The sequence below is a fragment of the Nerophis ophidion genome, linkage group LG01, assembly GCF_033978795.1.
Source record: "Nerophis ophidion isolate RoL-2023_Sa linkage group LG01, RoL_Noph_v1.0, whole genome shotgun sequence".
NCBI classification, from domain to species: Eukaryota; Metazoa; Chordata; class Actinopteri; order Syngnathiformes; family Syngnathidae; genus Nerophis; species Nerophis ophidion.
The window spans coordinates 22,390,323-22,408,022 of NC_084611.1; the positions used below are offsets into that span (position 1 = coordinate 22,390,323).

The following is a 17,700-nucleotide window of genomic DNA, read 5'->3' on the forward strand; positions in this document are numbered from 1 at the left end:
ATGTAAATGGTCTGTATTTATATAGCGCTTTGATATACAGTACCTGTAGAATACCCAAAGCGCTTTACATATACGTCACATTAACACACACATTAACAGCACAGGTAATACCAAAAACATACGTATGTATGTGTGTGTACATGCAAATACATAATATATACATACACTATATTGCCAAAAGTACTTGGCCGCCTGCCTTTACTCATGAACTTCCCATCCCATTCCTAACCCATTGGGTTCAATATGATGTCGGTCCACCTTTTGCATCTATTACAACTTCAACTCTTCTAGGAAGGCTGTCCACAGGGTTGCGGAGTGTGTTTATAGGATTTTGACAATTCTTCCAAAAGCACATTGGTGGGGTCGAATACTGATGTTGGTCGAGAAGGCCTGGCTCTCAGTCTGCATTCTGATTCATCCCAAAAGTGTTCTATCGGGTTCTGGTCAGGACTCTGTGCAGGCCAGTCAAGTTCATCCACACCAGACTCTGTCATCCATGGAAACCCATTCCATGAAGCCCTCTGCGTACTGTACGTGGGCTAATTGGAAGGTCACATGAAGTTAGGAGCTCTTTAGCAATTGACAGTGCAGAATATCTTTGCACTATGCGCTTCAGCATCCGCTAACCCCTCTCTGTCAATTTACCTGGCCTACCACTTGGTGGCTGAGTTGCTGTTGTTCCAAAACTCTTCCATTTTCTTAGAAAAAAGCCGACAGTTGACTTTGGAATATTTAGGAGCGAGGACATTTCCCGACTGGATTGTTGCACAGGTGACATCCTATTACAGTTCCACACTGGAAATCACTGAGCTCCTGAGAGCGACCCTTTCTTTCACAAATGTTTGTAGAAACATTTAAATTTTCCTCTGAATCAATAAAGTATCTACATTAACAGTATCCAGGCCCAAGTTATTGATTTTACACACCGGGTGATTAGGACACCTGATTTTGATCATTTGGATGGGTGGCCAAATACTTTTGTTTATATAGTGTATATAATAAATAATGCCAATTTGTTTTTGATTGTTATAGAGCTGTGTGTGTTTTTTTCCTTACTATTTTTTTTCCTTTTTGTTTGCCACTTCCCTGTGTATGAAAAGTGCTATATAAAAGTTTGATTTGATTAGAATTTTCTGCAAACACCATCCTGTTCCCACTGTTTTTTCTCCATCAGGCTTTGGCTTTGAAGGGCAAGTAGTATGACTTTACCTTATATTATTACTTATCCTGTACAAGTTGTATGAGTTGGGAAATTGTGTTATATTTAAATATAAACTGGTTGATTGGCAACACTAAATTGGCCCCAGTGTGTGAATGTGGGTGTGAATGTTGTCTGTCTATCTGTGTTGGCCCTGCGATGAGATGGCGACTTGTCCAGGGTGTACCCCGCCTTCCGTCCGATTGTAGCTGAGATAGGCGTCAGCGCCTCCCGCAACCCCAAAAGGGAATAAGCGGTAGAAAATGGATGGATGGATGAATACAATGATTTGCGAATAATTTTCAACCCATATTCAGTTGAATATGCTACAAAGACAACATATTTGATGTTCAAACTGATAGTTTTTTTTGTGTGCAAATAATCATTGGAACAAAGAGGAAAATAACCATTCGAATTGTTATAGGCACAAAGTTCAAAAGCAAGTATTCTGTGATGGTATGGGCGTGTATTAGTGCCCAAGGCATGGGTAACTTACACATCTGTGAAGGCACCATTAATGCTGAAATGTCCATACAGGGTTTGGAGCAACATACGTTGTCATCCAATCAACGTTATCATGGACGCCCCTGCTTATTTCAGCAAGACAATGCCAAGCCACGTGTTACAAGAGCGTGACTTCGTAGTAAAAGAGAGTGGGTACTTTCATGGCCTGCCTGCAGTCCAAACCTGTCTCCCATCGAAAATGTGTGGTGCATCATGAAGCGTAAAATACGACAGCAGAGACCCCGGACTGTTGAACGTCTGAAGCTCTACATAAAACAAGAATGGGAAAGAATTCCACTTTCAAAGCTTCAACAATTAGTTTCCTCAGTTCCCAAACGTTTATTGAGTTTGTTGAAAGAAAAGGTGATGTAACACAGTGGTGAACACGCCCTTTCCCAACTACTTTGGCACGTGTTGCAGCCATGAAATTCTAAGTTAATTATTATTTGCAAAAAAAAATAAAGTTTATGAGTTTGAACATCAAATATCTTGTCTTTGTAGTGCATTCAATTGAATGTGGGTTGAAAAGGACTTGCAAATCATTGTATTCTGTTTATATTTATATCCAACACAATTTCCCAACTCATATGGAAACGGGGTTTGATGCGAGCAACACTTGACAAAGAAGTTGGGAAAGGTGGCAATAAATACTGATCAAGTTGAGGAATGCTCATCAAACACTTAAATGGAACATCCCACAAGTGTGCAGGCTAATTGGGAACAGGTGGGTGCCATGATTGGGTATAAAAAAAAGCTTCCATGAAATGCTAAGTATTTCACAAACAAGGATGGGGTGAGGGTCACCACTTTGTAAGCAAATTGTCGAACAGTTTTAGAACAACATTTCTCAACGAGCTATTGCAAGGAATTTAGGGATTTTACCATCTACGGTCCGTAAAATCATCAAAAGGTTCAGAGAATCTGGAGAAATCACTGCATGTAAGCGATGATATTACGGACTTTGATCCCTCAGGCGGTACTGCATCAAAAACCGACATCAGTGAATAAAGAATATCACCACATGGGTTCAGGAACACTTAATAAAACCTATGTCAGTAACTACAGTTGGTCGCTACATTTGTAAGTGCAAGTTAAAACTCTACTATGCAAAGCCAAACCCATTCTTCAACAACACCCTGAAACGCCGCCGGCTTGGCAGGGCCCGAGCTCATCTAAGATGAACTGATGCAAAGTGGAAAGGTGTTCTGTGGTCTGACAAGTCCACATTTTAAATTATATTTGCAAACAGAAGAAGTGGTGTCCTCCAGAACAAAGAGGAAAATAACCATTCGAATTGTTATAGGCACAAAGTTCAAAAGCAAGTATTCTGTGATGGTATGGGCGTGTATTAGTGCCCAAGGCATGGGTAACTTACACATCTGTGAAGGCACCATTAATGCTGAAATGTCCATACAGGGTTTGGAGCAACATACGTTGTCATCCAATCAACGTTATCATGGACGCCCCTGCTTATTTCAGCAAGACAATGCCAAGCCACGTGTTACAAGAGCGTGACTTCGTAGTAAAAGAGAGTGGGTACTTTCATGGCCTGCCTGCAGTCCAAACCTGTCTCCCATCGAAAATGTGTGGTGCATCATGAAGCGTAAAATACGACAGCAGAGACCCCGGACTGTTGAACGTCTGAAGCTCTACATAAAACAAGAATGGGAAAGAATTCCACTTTCAAAGCTTCAACAATTAGTTTCCTCAGTTCCCAAATGTTTATTGAGTTTGTTGAAAGAAAAGGTGATGTAACACAGTGGTGAACACGCCCTTTCCCAACTACTTTGGCACGTGTTGCAGCCATGAAATTCTAAGTTAATTATTATTTGCAAAAAAAAATAAAGTTTATGAGTTTGAACATCAAATATCTTGTCTTTGTAGTGCATTCAATTGAATGTGGGTTGAAAAGGACTTGCAAATCATTGTATTCTGTTTATATTTATATCCAACACAATTTCCCAACTCATATGGAAACGGGGTTTGTAAATATGTATTAATAAAAATGGAATACATATATACATTGGTATGACAGTTAATGTTAAAATGTTACTTATAACTGTTATTTCACTCCATTCTGTATTATTTCAGCAATGTTTATAAGTACAGTTTTGGTGTTGTACTCCACCTGGTCCTCCATGGTGACTTCTGTGCATAGAGTGTTGTCTGTGTTCCATTTCTGGTTGAAGCTCAGGCCCAGCTCACTGACTTTGTACTTGGTCTCCAGGTGGCCGCTTGACTTGCCAGTATCAGCGTTGTTGGAGCCTGAAGTGGCAAACTCCTTTAAGACAAAATGAAGGGAAGTAATGAGGATGATGAAGAGGTGAAAAAGGATGTCTACAAAAGCAACTAGAAGCAGCGAGGAATACGCAAAAACGCTTCTTTGATTTAGGAAGTGGGGAGTAGAGGTGGGTGGGGAGTGCGTTGACAAGCTACAGCTGCAAGCCTTTTACGCTGCAGTGAACGGGTGTTAAACCCCCTAAACGTGCACACACCACCTTACCATCTGACAGAAGCATCCACAGAAGAAGCAGAAAAAAGAGAAAGGATACGGTTAGAGCGAGAAACAGGAGGCATCACAACATGGACGAAAGATCATCTGTTTGTTGCATTTAGCGACCAGAAAAAACATTACACTGAATGAAAAAGGTGACAAAAAGGTGCCAGAAGACTAAGTACTTACAACACCACTCTGGGATTTAGTCTTCACATCCAGCTTCATAACTCCATAGCCTGGGAGCATGAAAGGATGATGGACATCGTTTAATGACATACATCTACGGAAGGGGTAATGAGTGGTACGCGCAGTTATTTTTACCAAAACCCTTGTTGAAGATGTCTTTGGCAGATTTCCCCAAGTCTGAGTAGGTAGGAGGGACGGCCATTGTGTCTGAGGAAACAATGACGGAAAAAGATGAATTCTACATTTTTATGCATGCTTATCACTTAACCTTGGTGACCTCAGCATAACTTCTTCACGATAGAGGAACCCAGGGCCTACTCAAATATTAACACTAAATTAGTAATCGTACTCTTGATTTTTATTCTATTTAATATTTATATTTAACTTACTTACAGTTTAACAGGATAAACCAGTTCAAATGACAAACAAAAGTTGTGTTGCTCACAAAGATTATTATCAAGGTTTAGGTCAGGCTGATTACAAAAAAATAATTATCAGCAAAAGAAGGGACTCATAAAAACTGATGAAAAATACATTCTTGATAAATTAATACATCGTATTTTATGTTTCTTAAATAAACTGCCAATAAAGTTAAAGTTGAATGAAAATAGAGCATAACTACTTTCATTTAACTATTTTTAATGCTTAAACCTTTCCTGTGACTTAAGCTCCAGAGATCTTCTGTTTGCCTGATATTGTCATTACTGCCACAAGTATTGTAGCTGAGATAGGCGCCAGCGCCCCCCGCGACCCCAAAAGGGAATAAGCGGTAGAAAATGGATGGATGGATGGATGCCACAAGTGGTGGAAAGGTGAATTACAACCGAGCGCCGCTGCGGGCTGTACGGCATACATGCCAATCCTCCCGGATTTTCCGGGTGACTCCCAAAATTCAGCGCCTCTTCCGAAAACCTCCCGGGACAAATTTTCTCCTGAAAATCTCCCGAAATTCAGCCGGAGCTGGAGGCCACGCCTCCTCCAGCTCCATGAGGACCGGAGTGACGTGTCTGAGAGTGTGTCTGCTCAATGACGTAATAACTGTAGAATGATCGAGGGCGAGCTCTTGGTTTCTTATGTGGGTTTATTGTTAGGCAGTTTCATTAACGTCCTCTCAGCGCAGTAACTACACACAACAACAGTCACGTTTATGTCTACAACTCTACCGTAAGGCAGTTTGTCTGCCATAAACAGCATGTGACACTCTTAAACAGGACAATACTGTCATCTACTGTACATGCACCAGCACAACACTTCCAGGCAACTTCAACCCTTTATCCTCCTACATTCACATCCCATCTCCATAGATTGTAAATAACCTAATGTAAAAAATTGAATGTATTTCTAATGTATATACTTGTTCTTATGCTATCTGAACTCATTATGTTCTCTGCTGGCTGTACATATCCTACTAAGTCACACCTACACTGTTTCAATGTCCATTTCTCTGTTGATGCAATTGTTGATGACTGAAGTACTGATATCAACCAAAGCTCCTCATCCCACCCCCCGGATTGTAAATAATTCAATGTATATACTATGATGATTAACTTGTGTGAAGACTGTATTATGCTGATAGTATATATTTGTACCACGGCTTAAACAAGTAGAAAAACTTATTGCGGTGTTACCAATTAGTGGTTAATTGTACGGAATATGTACTGTACTGTGCAATCTACTAATAAAAAGTTTCAATCAATCAATCATGCATATGTGACAATAACATCTACTTTAGAAAGTGCAGCGCACAACTGCGCACACAACACGTAACCACGTCCCCCGCCCCTCCCCGACCACGCCCCCTCCACTCCACCTCCCAAAATCGGAGGTCTCAAGGTTGGCAAGTATGCTGTACGGACCCTCTTGAGGGTGCTTGCGGCTGAACAATGGATTATTAAATGTAGGCACAGTGGATTAATAGTTTTGTCTGATTGGTTATTGTTTTACATGCTCACGAATCTGGTTGCGATCGCTCAAATCGTACATGGCAGAAGTGTCGCAAAAGTCATGTGTAAAAAAAGACCGCCAATAGAGGGTTCCTGCTTCTCGCAGATCATAAATATGTACGCAAAGATTGTTTCACACGCATGCACATCTGAATGCGCACGTACATGTAATATTAAACGCTCACAAATCTGTATGCACACGCTCCAATCTTAAATGGCATAAATGTGGCAAAGGTGATGTGTAAGTAGACAGCCTATTGAGGGTTAGTTCAGATTACGAACAGACAGACAATTTAAAAATACACCGATCTGAATACGCACAGTCGGATTAATATAGACAGAAAAAGTTGTACAAACACACAAATTGGATTACACGCGCGCAGATTGATTAACACGTTTGCAAAATATTTTTTGACAATACTTCCATAGGATCTCAGGTGAGAGTAATTATTTTGCAATGCAGTCTGCTGAAAATTAAGGAAAGGATCTGACGCTGCGGTCAAAGTTGGAATTGCCACAAAACACATTTGACATTCAACACTCTACTGCCATCTGGCGGCTAACGTGGATATTGATTACCTGACACCTTTTAGATGGCAATGTTGTTTAATTGAAGACACTCATTACTAGGGATGTTGTGATTGTAAATAATGTAAATAATTCAATGTATATACTATGATGATTAACTTGTGTGATGACTGTATTATGCTGATAGTATATATTTGTACCATGATTAAACAAGTTGAAAAACTTATCCGGGTGTTACCATTTAGTGGTCAATTGTACGGAATATGTACTGTACAATCTACTAATAAAAATTTTAATCAATCAATCAATCAAAATCTGGGTTTTATGCTGCCGATATCAATACTGATATCGATGACATATATTAACCATAACTTTCTCCGTTTATTTACAGTCAGTGCTATCGACAGTTTAACAATATCAGTGCTATATTTCAACTAGTTCTTTGTTCTTTTATTACCAACAATTGTTTGATCAAAACAAATTCAATAGTACATGATAACTAAAAAAAAAAGCTATGTTGACAATATAGTTGACTATATTCAATGTCAGAATTGGTTGGGAAAATAACCTTATTTCAGTGTTGATCATAACATAGATGAATCAACGTTGATTCAATGTCAAAATGTGTTGAACATTTAACATTGTTTCAATGTTGATCAAAACGAGCACTTATGTCACAAATCTCAATGTCGATTCAATGTTTTTTTCGCTATCTAGGCAGCATATAGCCTACAATGTTTTGACATTTTTTTCAGTGTTGAACTTTGCACTAGTAAACACGCTACAGGACTGTTTGTTCTTATTGTAGATTAAAGCCGATATAATCTGATGCTTTTTTCTTTCTTTTTTTTCCAGTATCAGACCTGTCTGAAATCAGATCGGGACAACCTTAATAAGTATACCAAATATTTTTGAAATACTGTTGTAAAATGTTGACATATAATCACTAAAAAATAAGCATGGATCAAAATATTTCATAACATTCTTTCAAACTTTTTTATGATCTCATTTATGTCACTTCAAAACTGTATGACATATTTTTCCTGCGAAAAGATAATGGTGCTTGGTTTGGGAGGTATTAATTGAACAATAAATACTTGCTTGTGCAGGTGTACCTGTGTGTGACAGATGTGCTAGCTGCATAAACATTAGTGGTTCTGATTGATCAGCAGGTAGGCACCCTGCAAAGCATTCCACTACACCAGTGGTTCTCAAATGGGGGTACGCGTACCCCTGGGGGTACTTGAAGGTATGCCAAGGGGTACGTGAGATTTTTTTTAAATATTCTAAAAATAGCAACAATTAAAAAGTCCTTTATATATTTATTGAATAATACTTCAACAAAATATGAATTCAAGTTCATAAACTGTGAAAAGAAATCCAACAATGCAATATTCAGCGTTGACAGCTAGATTTTTTGTGGACATGTTCCATAAATATTGATTTTAAAGATTTATTTTTTTGTGAAGAAATGTTTAGAATTAAGTTCATGAATCCAGATGGATCTGTATTACAATCCCCAAAGAGGGCACTTTAAGTTGAGGATTACTTCTTTGTATAGAAATCTTTATTTATAATTGAATCACTTGTTTATTTTTCCAACACGTTTTTAGTTATTTTTATATAATTTTTTCCAAATAGTTCAAGAAAGACCCCTACAAATGAGCTATATTTTGCACTGTTATACAATTTAATAAATCAGAAACTGATGACATAGTGCTGTATTTTACTTCTTTATCTCTTTTTTTTAACCAAAAATGCTTTGCTCTGATTAGGGGGTACTTGAATTAAAAAAATGTTCACATGGGGTACATCACTGAAAAAAGATTGAGAACCACTGCACTACACAATGCTACACTCCACTGCACAGTATCTCAGACGGGCATCGTCAGTGTCCCAATCTCAACATCACACACTTATTTACTGCTTCAAAGTTCTAAAAGAGGGAAGGGGCTACTATCCTGACTCTCGCCAGACCCTTGTAGTTGGCTGAGCTCCACACAAGGATCTGTGAGTTCTCAATGGGAGATTTAATTCAGAAGGCGGGGCCTTGTAAAAAAAAAAAAACATTGTATTTGATTGGATAAACCACTTGTCTGTTATCTTGAATGACGTGCTACTTCAACCACTCACATCGAAATCAACCCGTGACGCTGATGAGAGCGACGCTGGGAAATCCAAACCCGGTCGGAAGAAGAGCCAAAACATCCTTGCCACCGATAAATAAATGCCTTCAAAACTGTTCTCTGTTCATCTTTTAAATAATTAGTATTCGATAGATTCGACAAAACAGTTGCCATAGCAGAATCAGTGTCAGCACATGACGGAGTTGTGCGTCGGCGCTACATCACAGCTATGAAATCCCGCCCGGTGTTTCTGATTGGTTCATAATTTTTTGCTATCTTGAAGGACTTTGCATTGCTCTCGAGCCCAGATCCTTGTGTGGAGCTCAGCGAATTACAAAGGTCTGGCGACAGTCAGGTTAGGGGTCTACTATACTTGATTGGGACTACCTTCTGTCGATGCGGCTTGCACTCACCGTGTACCTTGGATGCAGCATGGTGCTGACAAGTCACACAGCCTTTGTTCCCTGCCTTGTCCTGCTGCGCCACACTGCCCTTTCTCTTCTCCGCCATGCCTCTTCAGAGGAGCGAGGAGGAGGGACAACACAACTTTGGCATGCACTCTTTCTTTCCATCAACTATGGCAGCTTCAGTATTGGTGTGTTCATTGTGCATGTGTTTGTTGTTGCAGCTGGGGTCCCTGCAGAGCGCAGAGAGCCCCCATTGCGTCGCCTTGTGCCGTTTATATTGCAGAGGCCAACTGATTATGACTGCTTGTACTTTGTGCACAGCAAGGGAACAAGATAAGAGTAAAAAGGGCCACATCAACACTTCATCACACAATGAAACATCATTTCTTATACTCATCGGTTCTTGAAAATGCAGTGAAAACACCAACATGTACCAGGTGATTGTGTTACAAAATTATATTTGATCGTCTCATGGCTATCATTCAGGCTATTCACAGACTCGTGCTAAAAATTTGAAAAATCTGACCAAATCTTTTTTTCCCGAAAGAGCTCATGACGACGATTGTGGCAGTTAATGATGCATGACGTTTGGCGCCTTATTGTGAATTTGTTCAAGACTAGAAGAAAAGCAAAGTCTTGCATTTAGTCTTGTACCAACACCGTTTCCATATGAGTAGGGAAATTGTGTTCGATGTAAATATAAATGGAATGCAATGATTTTCAAATCCTTTTTAACCCATATTCAGTTGAATATGCTACAAAGACAACATATTTGATGTTCAAACTCAAACTACCACCTATTCCCTTTGAGTGGGCGGGGGGCGCTGGTGCCAACTTCAGCTACAATCGGGCGGAAGGCGGGTTACACCCTGGACAAGTCGTCGACACAGATAGACAGACAACATTCACACTCACATTCACACACTAGGGCCAATTTAATGTTGCCAATCAACCTATCCCCATGTGCATGTCTTTGGAAGTCGGAGTACCCGGAGGAAACCCACGCAGTCACGGGGAGGACATGCAAACTCCACACAGAAAGATCCCGAGCCCGGGATTGAACCCCAGACTACTTAGGACCTCAAAAGACATGCACCTGGGGATAGGTTGATTGGCAACACTAAATGGTCCCTAGTGTGTGAATGTGAGTGTGAATGTTGTCTGTCTATCTGTGTTGGCCCTGCGATGAGGCGGCGACTTGTCCAAGGTGTACCCCACCTTCCGCCCGATTGTAGCTGAAATAGGCACCAGCGACCCCAAAGGGAATACGCGGTAGAAATGGATGGATGGAAACTCATAAACTATATTTTTTTGCAAATAATAATGAACTTAGAATTCCATGGCTGCAACATGTGCCAAAGTACTTGGGAAAGGGCATGTTCACCAATGTGTTACATCCCTTTTTATTTAACAACACTCAATAAACCTTTGGGAACTGAGGAGACATATTTTTGAAGCTTTTCAGGGGGAATTCTTTCCCATTCTCTTTTTATGTACAGCTTAAGTTGTTCAACAGTCCGGGGTCTCTGTTGTGGCATTTTAGGCTTCATAATGTGCCACGCATTTTCAATGGGAGACAAGTCTGGACTACAGGCAGGCCAGTCTAGTACCCGCACTCTTTTACTATGAAGCCACGCTATTGTAACAAGTGACTTGGTATTGTCTTGATAACGTTGCTTGAATGGCAACATATGTTGCTCCAAAACCTGTATGTACCTTTCAGCATTAATGGTGCCTTCACATATGTGTAAGTTACCCATGCCTTGAACATCAAATATGTTGTCTTTGTAGCATATTCAACTGAATATGGGTTGAAAATTATTTGCAAATCATTGTATTTCGTTTATATTTATATCTAACACAATTTCCCAACTCATATGGAAACGGGGTTTGTAAATAAGATACTCAGAATCTAGCAAGCCCCACAATGCATTGTGTTTGCTATGTCACACTTTCTACAGGTTTATTTGTCTTTATTACGAAAGCCTTTTTATGACACTGAATTTATGTAACTATTTTTTTTTGCATGAAATTACACTGACGATTTCATTGAAAAAAATGTGTTAGCAAAATGTTTGTTTCAAAATTCTTTGTTTTAAAATTCAGAGTATAAAAATTCAGTGGACAAAAATTCAGTGTAGAAAAAATTGCTGCTTCAAAACGCAAGACCCACTTCTGGTAAATTAAGACTAGAGCAATCGATCCTGTCTCAGAATCAGCCAATGAGGTGTCAATTTTGAAGTCACGTGACTGGGGTCTAAAAAAAGAGGCAGGTTATGCAGCACTACACGCCACAGGGTATTTAATCTGCTCTATGTGCTTGAACGCCTTTTTATGAACACTTTAAACAGTGGAGACTGCCGTGCATTAGTGAAAAAAATCCCAAGATTTTGCAAAAAAGGATAAAAGCTGATCACACGATGGTACAATCACTCCCACAATAATGTATATACTCTCAGCAGGGTCTTGGCTGGTGCATGGGAGTTTGCCCAACCAGTCTACATGTGCTTTGTGGATTTGGAGAAGGCATTCGACCGTGTACTCCAGGAAGTGCTCTGGGAACTGCTCAGAGAGTATGGGGTAACGGACTGTCTGACTGTGGCGGTCTGCTCCCTGTATGATCAGTGTCAGAGCTTGGTCCGCATCGCCGGCAGTAAGTAGGCCCCGTTTCTAGTTTCTACTCTGCCAGGGCCGCCCTTTGTCATCGATTCGGTTCATAACTTTTATGGACAGAATTTTTAGGCACAGTCAAGGCGTTGAGGTTATCTGGTTTGGTGGCTGCAGGATTAGGTCTCTGCTTTTTGCCGATGATGTGGTCATGATGGCTTCATCTGGCCAAGATCTTCAGCTCTCATTGGATCGGTTCGCAGCCAAGTGTGAAGCGTCCATGGTTCTCGCCCGGAAAAGGGTGGAGTGCCATCTCCGGGTTGGGGAGGAGACCCTGCCTTAAGTGGAGGAGTTCAAGAACCTCGGAGTCTTGTTCACGAGTGAGGGAAAAGTGGATCGTGAGGTCGACAGGCGGATCGGTGCGGCATCTTCAGTAATGCGGACGCTTTATCAATCCGTTGTGGTGAAGAAGGAGCTGAGCCGGAAGACAAAGCTCTCAATTTACAGGTCGATCTACATTCCCATTCTCACCTATGGTCATGAGCTTTGGGTTATGACCAAAAGGACAAGATCACAGGCACAAGCGGCCGAATTGAGCTTCCTCCGCCTAGTGGCGGGGCTCTCTCTCAGAGATAGGGTGAGAAGCTCTGTCATCCGGGAGGATCTCCAAGTAAAGCCGCTGCTCCTCCACATCGAGAGGAGGCAGGTGAGGGGGTTTGGGCATCTGGTCAGGATGCCACCTGAACGCCTCCCTAGGGAGATGTTTCGGGCACATCCGACCAGTCGGAGGCCACAGGGAAGACCCAGGACACGTTGGGAAGACTATGTCTCCCGGCTGGCCTGGGAACGCCTCGGGATCCCCTGAGAGGAGCTGGACGAAGTGGCTGAGGAGAGGGAAGTCTGGGCTGCCTTGCTTAGGCTGCTGCCCCTGCGACCAGACCTCGGAAAAGGGGAAGAAGATGGGTGGATGGATGGATAGTGTGAAAATATCCAGCAGAAAAAGTCTTGTGACTTCAAACTTGAGGTGTGACTGGTTTTGAATTGCTGTAATCCTAATTTACCAAAAGTGACCCCAAAAGGGACAAGCGGTAGAAAACGGATGGATGGATGGATGGAGTCTTGCTTTTTGAAACAGCGAATATTTCTCCACTGACTTTTTCAGTACTGAATTTTAGGAACACACTGATTTTTTTTACATTGAATTTTTAAACATTGAATTTCTATGCAGTGCATTTTAAAACACATGCATTTTGCTAACATTTAAATAAAACCGAAAAAATGTTGTTCACAAAATTCAAAACGCAAAAACACATTTCCCTAAATTCAATGTCAATAAAAGCTTTCGTAATTAAGAAAGACATTGTTAAAGTTTAAGTTCCAATGATTGTCAACATTAGCTAGCTCAGGCCCGTTGTGCGTTCTTTCTGTAAAGACGTGGATTGTTTTTGTGCAGAGAACTATGGGTATTTTGCATATAATGCATATAATACTCTGTGACCCAGACCACTCTGGCTCGAATACCCTCTGCTGGTTGTTCAGGGAAGTGTGTAGGTCACATTTAATTGCGCATCTGGTTTGTGGGAGTAATGTCTCACTGACACAAAAGCGATCCACATATGCAAATTTAATACAAATACAAAATCAAGCATTTTTATAAACAAATCTCAAAAATATATTTACAAATACACGTTTATTCATACAAATTCTTGATTTATTTTTATGTCACATTTTTATATTTATAAATTTTCTTTGTATATATTTTCAAATCTCAAAAATATATTTACAAATATGCGTTTATTTTTTACAAATTATTTGTTTATTTGTTTATCACATTAGTATTTGTATATTTATTAATACATGCATTTGTATTAATATCATATTGATGTATATAAGTTGATGTGAGAGAATTCTTCTTCCATAAGTAGTAAGAACATGGCTAAAGCGACAATAATAATGAAAAACAAAATGGACACTTCAAAGTCAGCCGTGTCTAGCCCTAATGTACAGAGAGGAATGTGTGTTATTATGTAGCAGTTACTTCTTTCTACACTTGCATGACAGGTAGATAAGAAAGAGCCACACATGCAGAAGACTTGCCTTGATTAACACTTCTGGGACACGTCAACAACGTTACAAAGGCTAGAGGGAAGGACCAGGCAGGTTACATGAAGACCTTTTTACCCTCACTCTTACCCCTTCTTCGCTCTCCCTCTGTTTCTAAATGTAGTGCCTGAGTGAACCTGACACTAACACACGTGACTGGGGGGTTTTAAAATGGGTCGTCCAGCTTTCAGCGCTACTAAATCACATCTAAATGTATTTAATTGTCCTCTCGGGGACACAATTATTGCATGTTGATGGTGATATTGTGCGGCTACGCTCCGTCTGCGCCGCATACACGTTTCCACACAACAAAGCTCAAAGGTCAAAAAGATAAAACAACAAGAACAAGTGGCGCATCGCCGGCCAGATGTCTACAAAAGGACACAAATGCATTCTTTACACTACCTTGTTTAGGAAATATGCAGTTTTTCATGCTGTGCTAACATTGCAAATAGCTTAAATTATATATTTTTTAAATTGAGTTAATGTGTAATTAGTTGACATGCAAGTGTGTAAAATAATAATTATAAGGTCAAGAGCTTTAAGAGCATGAATGCAAAAAATAATTATGTCAAAACTTTTGACACTGAAAAAAAACTGAAAAACTAACAAAGCATGTGGGGGGCCGTTTTAATATTTTTCATTTTAAGGTTCCCTCAAGTTTGGATCCGGAAAGGTCTCAGTTAGAAAATTGTAGAAAAATCAATCCTATATTGTTAAAAAAAAAAAAAAGTTTTATTAATGTTTATTTTTTAATTAGCATATACTTTTTTCAACGCCTGTATCTTTAGATCAACTTAAGATCTCTCGGTTGAAGTTTACTTTTTTTAATTTTTTTTTTTTAACAAGTTTTATACGGAGCCCCTAAAGGGACATGGATGTTTTGCGAGATATCGCAAAAGGTTTTTTTCCTATGTGAGTGAACCAGAATTGAAACAGACTCAGCGATGGAGGAGTGGGAGCATGCGGGAGCCGACCCATCTCTGTTGTGGGACCATAATACATTTTGATGTCTTTATATGTTAGGCTAATACTAAAATAGAAATCAATAAAATTCTCCCATGGATGATGGGTAGGCTCCTCCATCGCTGTGTCGGTTTTACTTCCGGTTCACTGACAAAGGAAAAAAAACTTTTGCGAGCTTGTGGCGGGAGAGTGGCCGTGCGCAACCCGAGGGTCCTTGGTTCAATCCCCACCTAGTACCACCCTCGTCACATCCGTTGTGTCCTGAGCAAGACACTTCACCCTTGCTCCTGATGGGTGCTGGTTAGCGCCTTGCATGGCAGCTCCCTCCATCAGTGTGTGAATGTGTGTGTGAATGGGTAAATGTGGAAGTAGTGTCAAAGCGCTTTGAGTACCTTGAAGGTAGATAAGCGCTATACAAGTACAACCCATTTATCATTTATTTATCATTCTCGCAAAACATTTTTTGCCCTCCATATCCCTTTAGGGGCTCCGTAGTTTTATGCCCTTTTTGTTAAACACATTTCCCGCAAATTTTTTCAAAGTGGAACACTTCATGTAAAGTAATTGAAGCTTTTAAATAGGTCATAACAACATTGATTTTTATTTATTTTTATTTTTGAGCAATGTTTTTTTTTTTATTTCACAAAAATTCTTAAGGATTCCAAATTTTTTAAATTTCTTACTTTTAACGCTTTAATCTCAAGATTATGGAGCCCCCAAAGGGACATGGAGGGGAAAACACGTTTTGCCAGATCTCGCAATACTATTGTGTACTTTTTACGAGATCTCGCAAAAGGTTTTTTTCCTATGTCAGTGAACCGGAAGTAAAACAGACACAGCAATGGTGAACCGGACATTTATGCTCACCTTGTCTCTCTTCATTCGTCTAATGTCCTCTTTTGGGACCTCTCTAGACACTAAGAACCACTCCAAATCGTCCTCCGTGGTTGCAACTGACATATTATGGTCCCACAACAGAGCACAGGTGATGGGTAGGCTACCGCATGCTTCCGCTCCTCCATCGCTGTGTCTGTTTTACTTTCGGTTCACTGACATAGGAAAAAAACCTTTTGCAAGATCTCGCAAAACATCCATGTCCCTTGAGAGGCTCCATACAAGATCCACTATCCATCAATAATACTATTTTCTGTTGGGTTTTTTGATGTTGTTGATCTGCTTTACTCTTTATGTCACAGAAAAACGTTGTCTTCTTCTGGCAAACACACAAAGTGTGCAATCATTTACCCCCAAAACATTTCAGGGTATAATATGTGATGTAAATGGAGCCTCAAGGCTCACAACATTGATTGGGATTCATTGTTGTTTTTGAACAAAAACACTTCATGGCAGCTTTGTAGTGTTAGTGTCGACATAGCAACTCTGTATTGTCACATTTCATCTTTGTGCTCTTCTACTCAAATTGTTCATGTATCTTTTACTGGTATTTTGAGAATTTGCCATGGGCCGTTAAAATTTAGCTGCAGGCCCCGAATGGCCCCACTTTGGACACCACCGATGTAAAGTAATTGAGGACATAACAGTTTAACTACTGCAAGTTAGTACTTTAAAGGCCTACTGAAACCCACTACTACCGACCACGCAGTCTGATAGTTTATACATCAATGATGAAATATTAACATTGCAACACATGCCAATATGGCCTTTTTAGTTTACTAAATTGCAATTTTAAATTTCCAGCGAGTTTCTTGTTGAAAACGTCGCGGAATGATGACGCGTACGCGTGACGTCACGGACTGTAAGGAAATATTAGCGCTGCACCAAACACGGCTAAAAGTCGTCTCTGTTCATGGCGTAATTACACAGTATTTTGGACATCTGTGTTGCTGAATCTTTTGCATTTTGTTCATTTAATAATGGAGACTATAAAGAACAATGCTGTTGGTGGAAAGCGGTGGATTGCAGCTGTCTTTAGCACCGAGACACAGCCGGTGTTTGTTTGTTGTGAAGCGTTAACACAGAGCGGTCAAGCGAACATGTTTTCTCTACGTCAACCAGCATGTTTTTGGATGGGGAAATTGTGATATATATCTTACCGGAGACATCATTGGATTATTCGTCGTCTTGCAGCAGCTGTTTAAAAGGCAGCTGTGAGCTTGGCTCCTCGGCTTCTCTCTGAGACACCGTGTTTACCGCAGCCATCCGACCTCAAGGTATTTCTTTACAATCTTTAAAATCTCACTAAAACACTATTAAAACAATAAGCAGATAAGGGATCTTCCAGAATTATCCTAGTACATGTGTCTAATTACATCTGAAACGCTCACACTGCCGCCGCCCGGAGCCGTCGCTTTTTTTTTTTTATAGTTCTTCGCTATCAATATCCTAATTCACGAATCTTTCATCCTAGCTCAAATTAATGGGGAAATTGTCGCTTTCTCGGTCCGAATTGCTCTTACTGCTGGTGGCTCCCATTAACGGCCTACTGAAACCCAGTAATACCAACCACGCAGTCTGATAGTTTATATATCAATGATGAAATATTAACATTGCAACACATGCCAATACGGCCTTTTTAGTTTACTAAATTGCAATTTTAAATTTCCCGGGAGTTTCTTGTTGAAAACGTTGTGTAATGATGACGTGTACGCAAGACGTCACGGGCTGTTAGGTATAT

General features: G+C 40.2%; 1 protein-coding gene across 4 annotated transcripts in view; it reads right to left on the reverse strand.

The window, feature by feature from the left end:
- Positions 1 to 17,700, reverse strand: part of vdac3 (voltage-dependent anion channel 3) — a 35,047-nt gene that overhangs the window by 15,637 nt on the left and 1,710 nt on the right. Inside the window, exons 1-5 of one of the 4 annotated variants that reach the window (XM_061898506.1) lie at positions 14,094 to 14,132; positions 9,396 to 9,496; positions 4,521 to 4,592; positions 4,386 to 4,435; positions 3,831 to 3,983 (exon numbers count right to left, since the gene is read on the reverse strand). In XM_061898506.1, the coding sequence (XP_061754490.1) occupies positions 3,831 to 3,983; positions 4,386 to 4,435; positions 4,521 to 4,592; positions 9,396 to 9,492 (372 nt within the window). In that variant the 5' untranslated portion in view covers positions 9,493 to 9,496; positions 14,094 to 14,132. Of the gene's footprint in view, positions 1 to 3,830; positions 3,984 to 4,385; positions 4,436 to 4,520; positions 4,593 to 9,395; positions 9,497 to 14,093; positions 14,210 to 17,700 lie in introns of those variants that run through there. The other 3 variants (XM_061898498.1, XM_061898526.1, XM_061898516.1) reach the window with 3 other exon arrangements.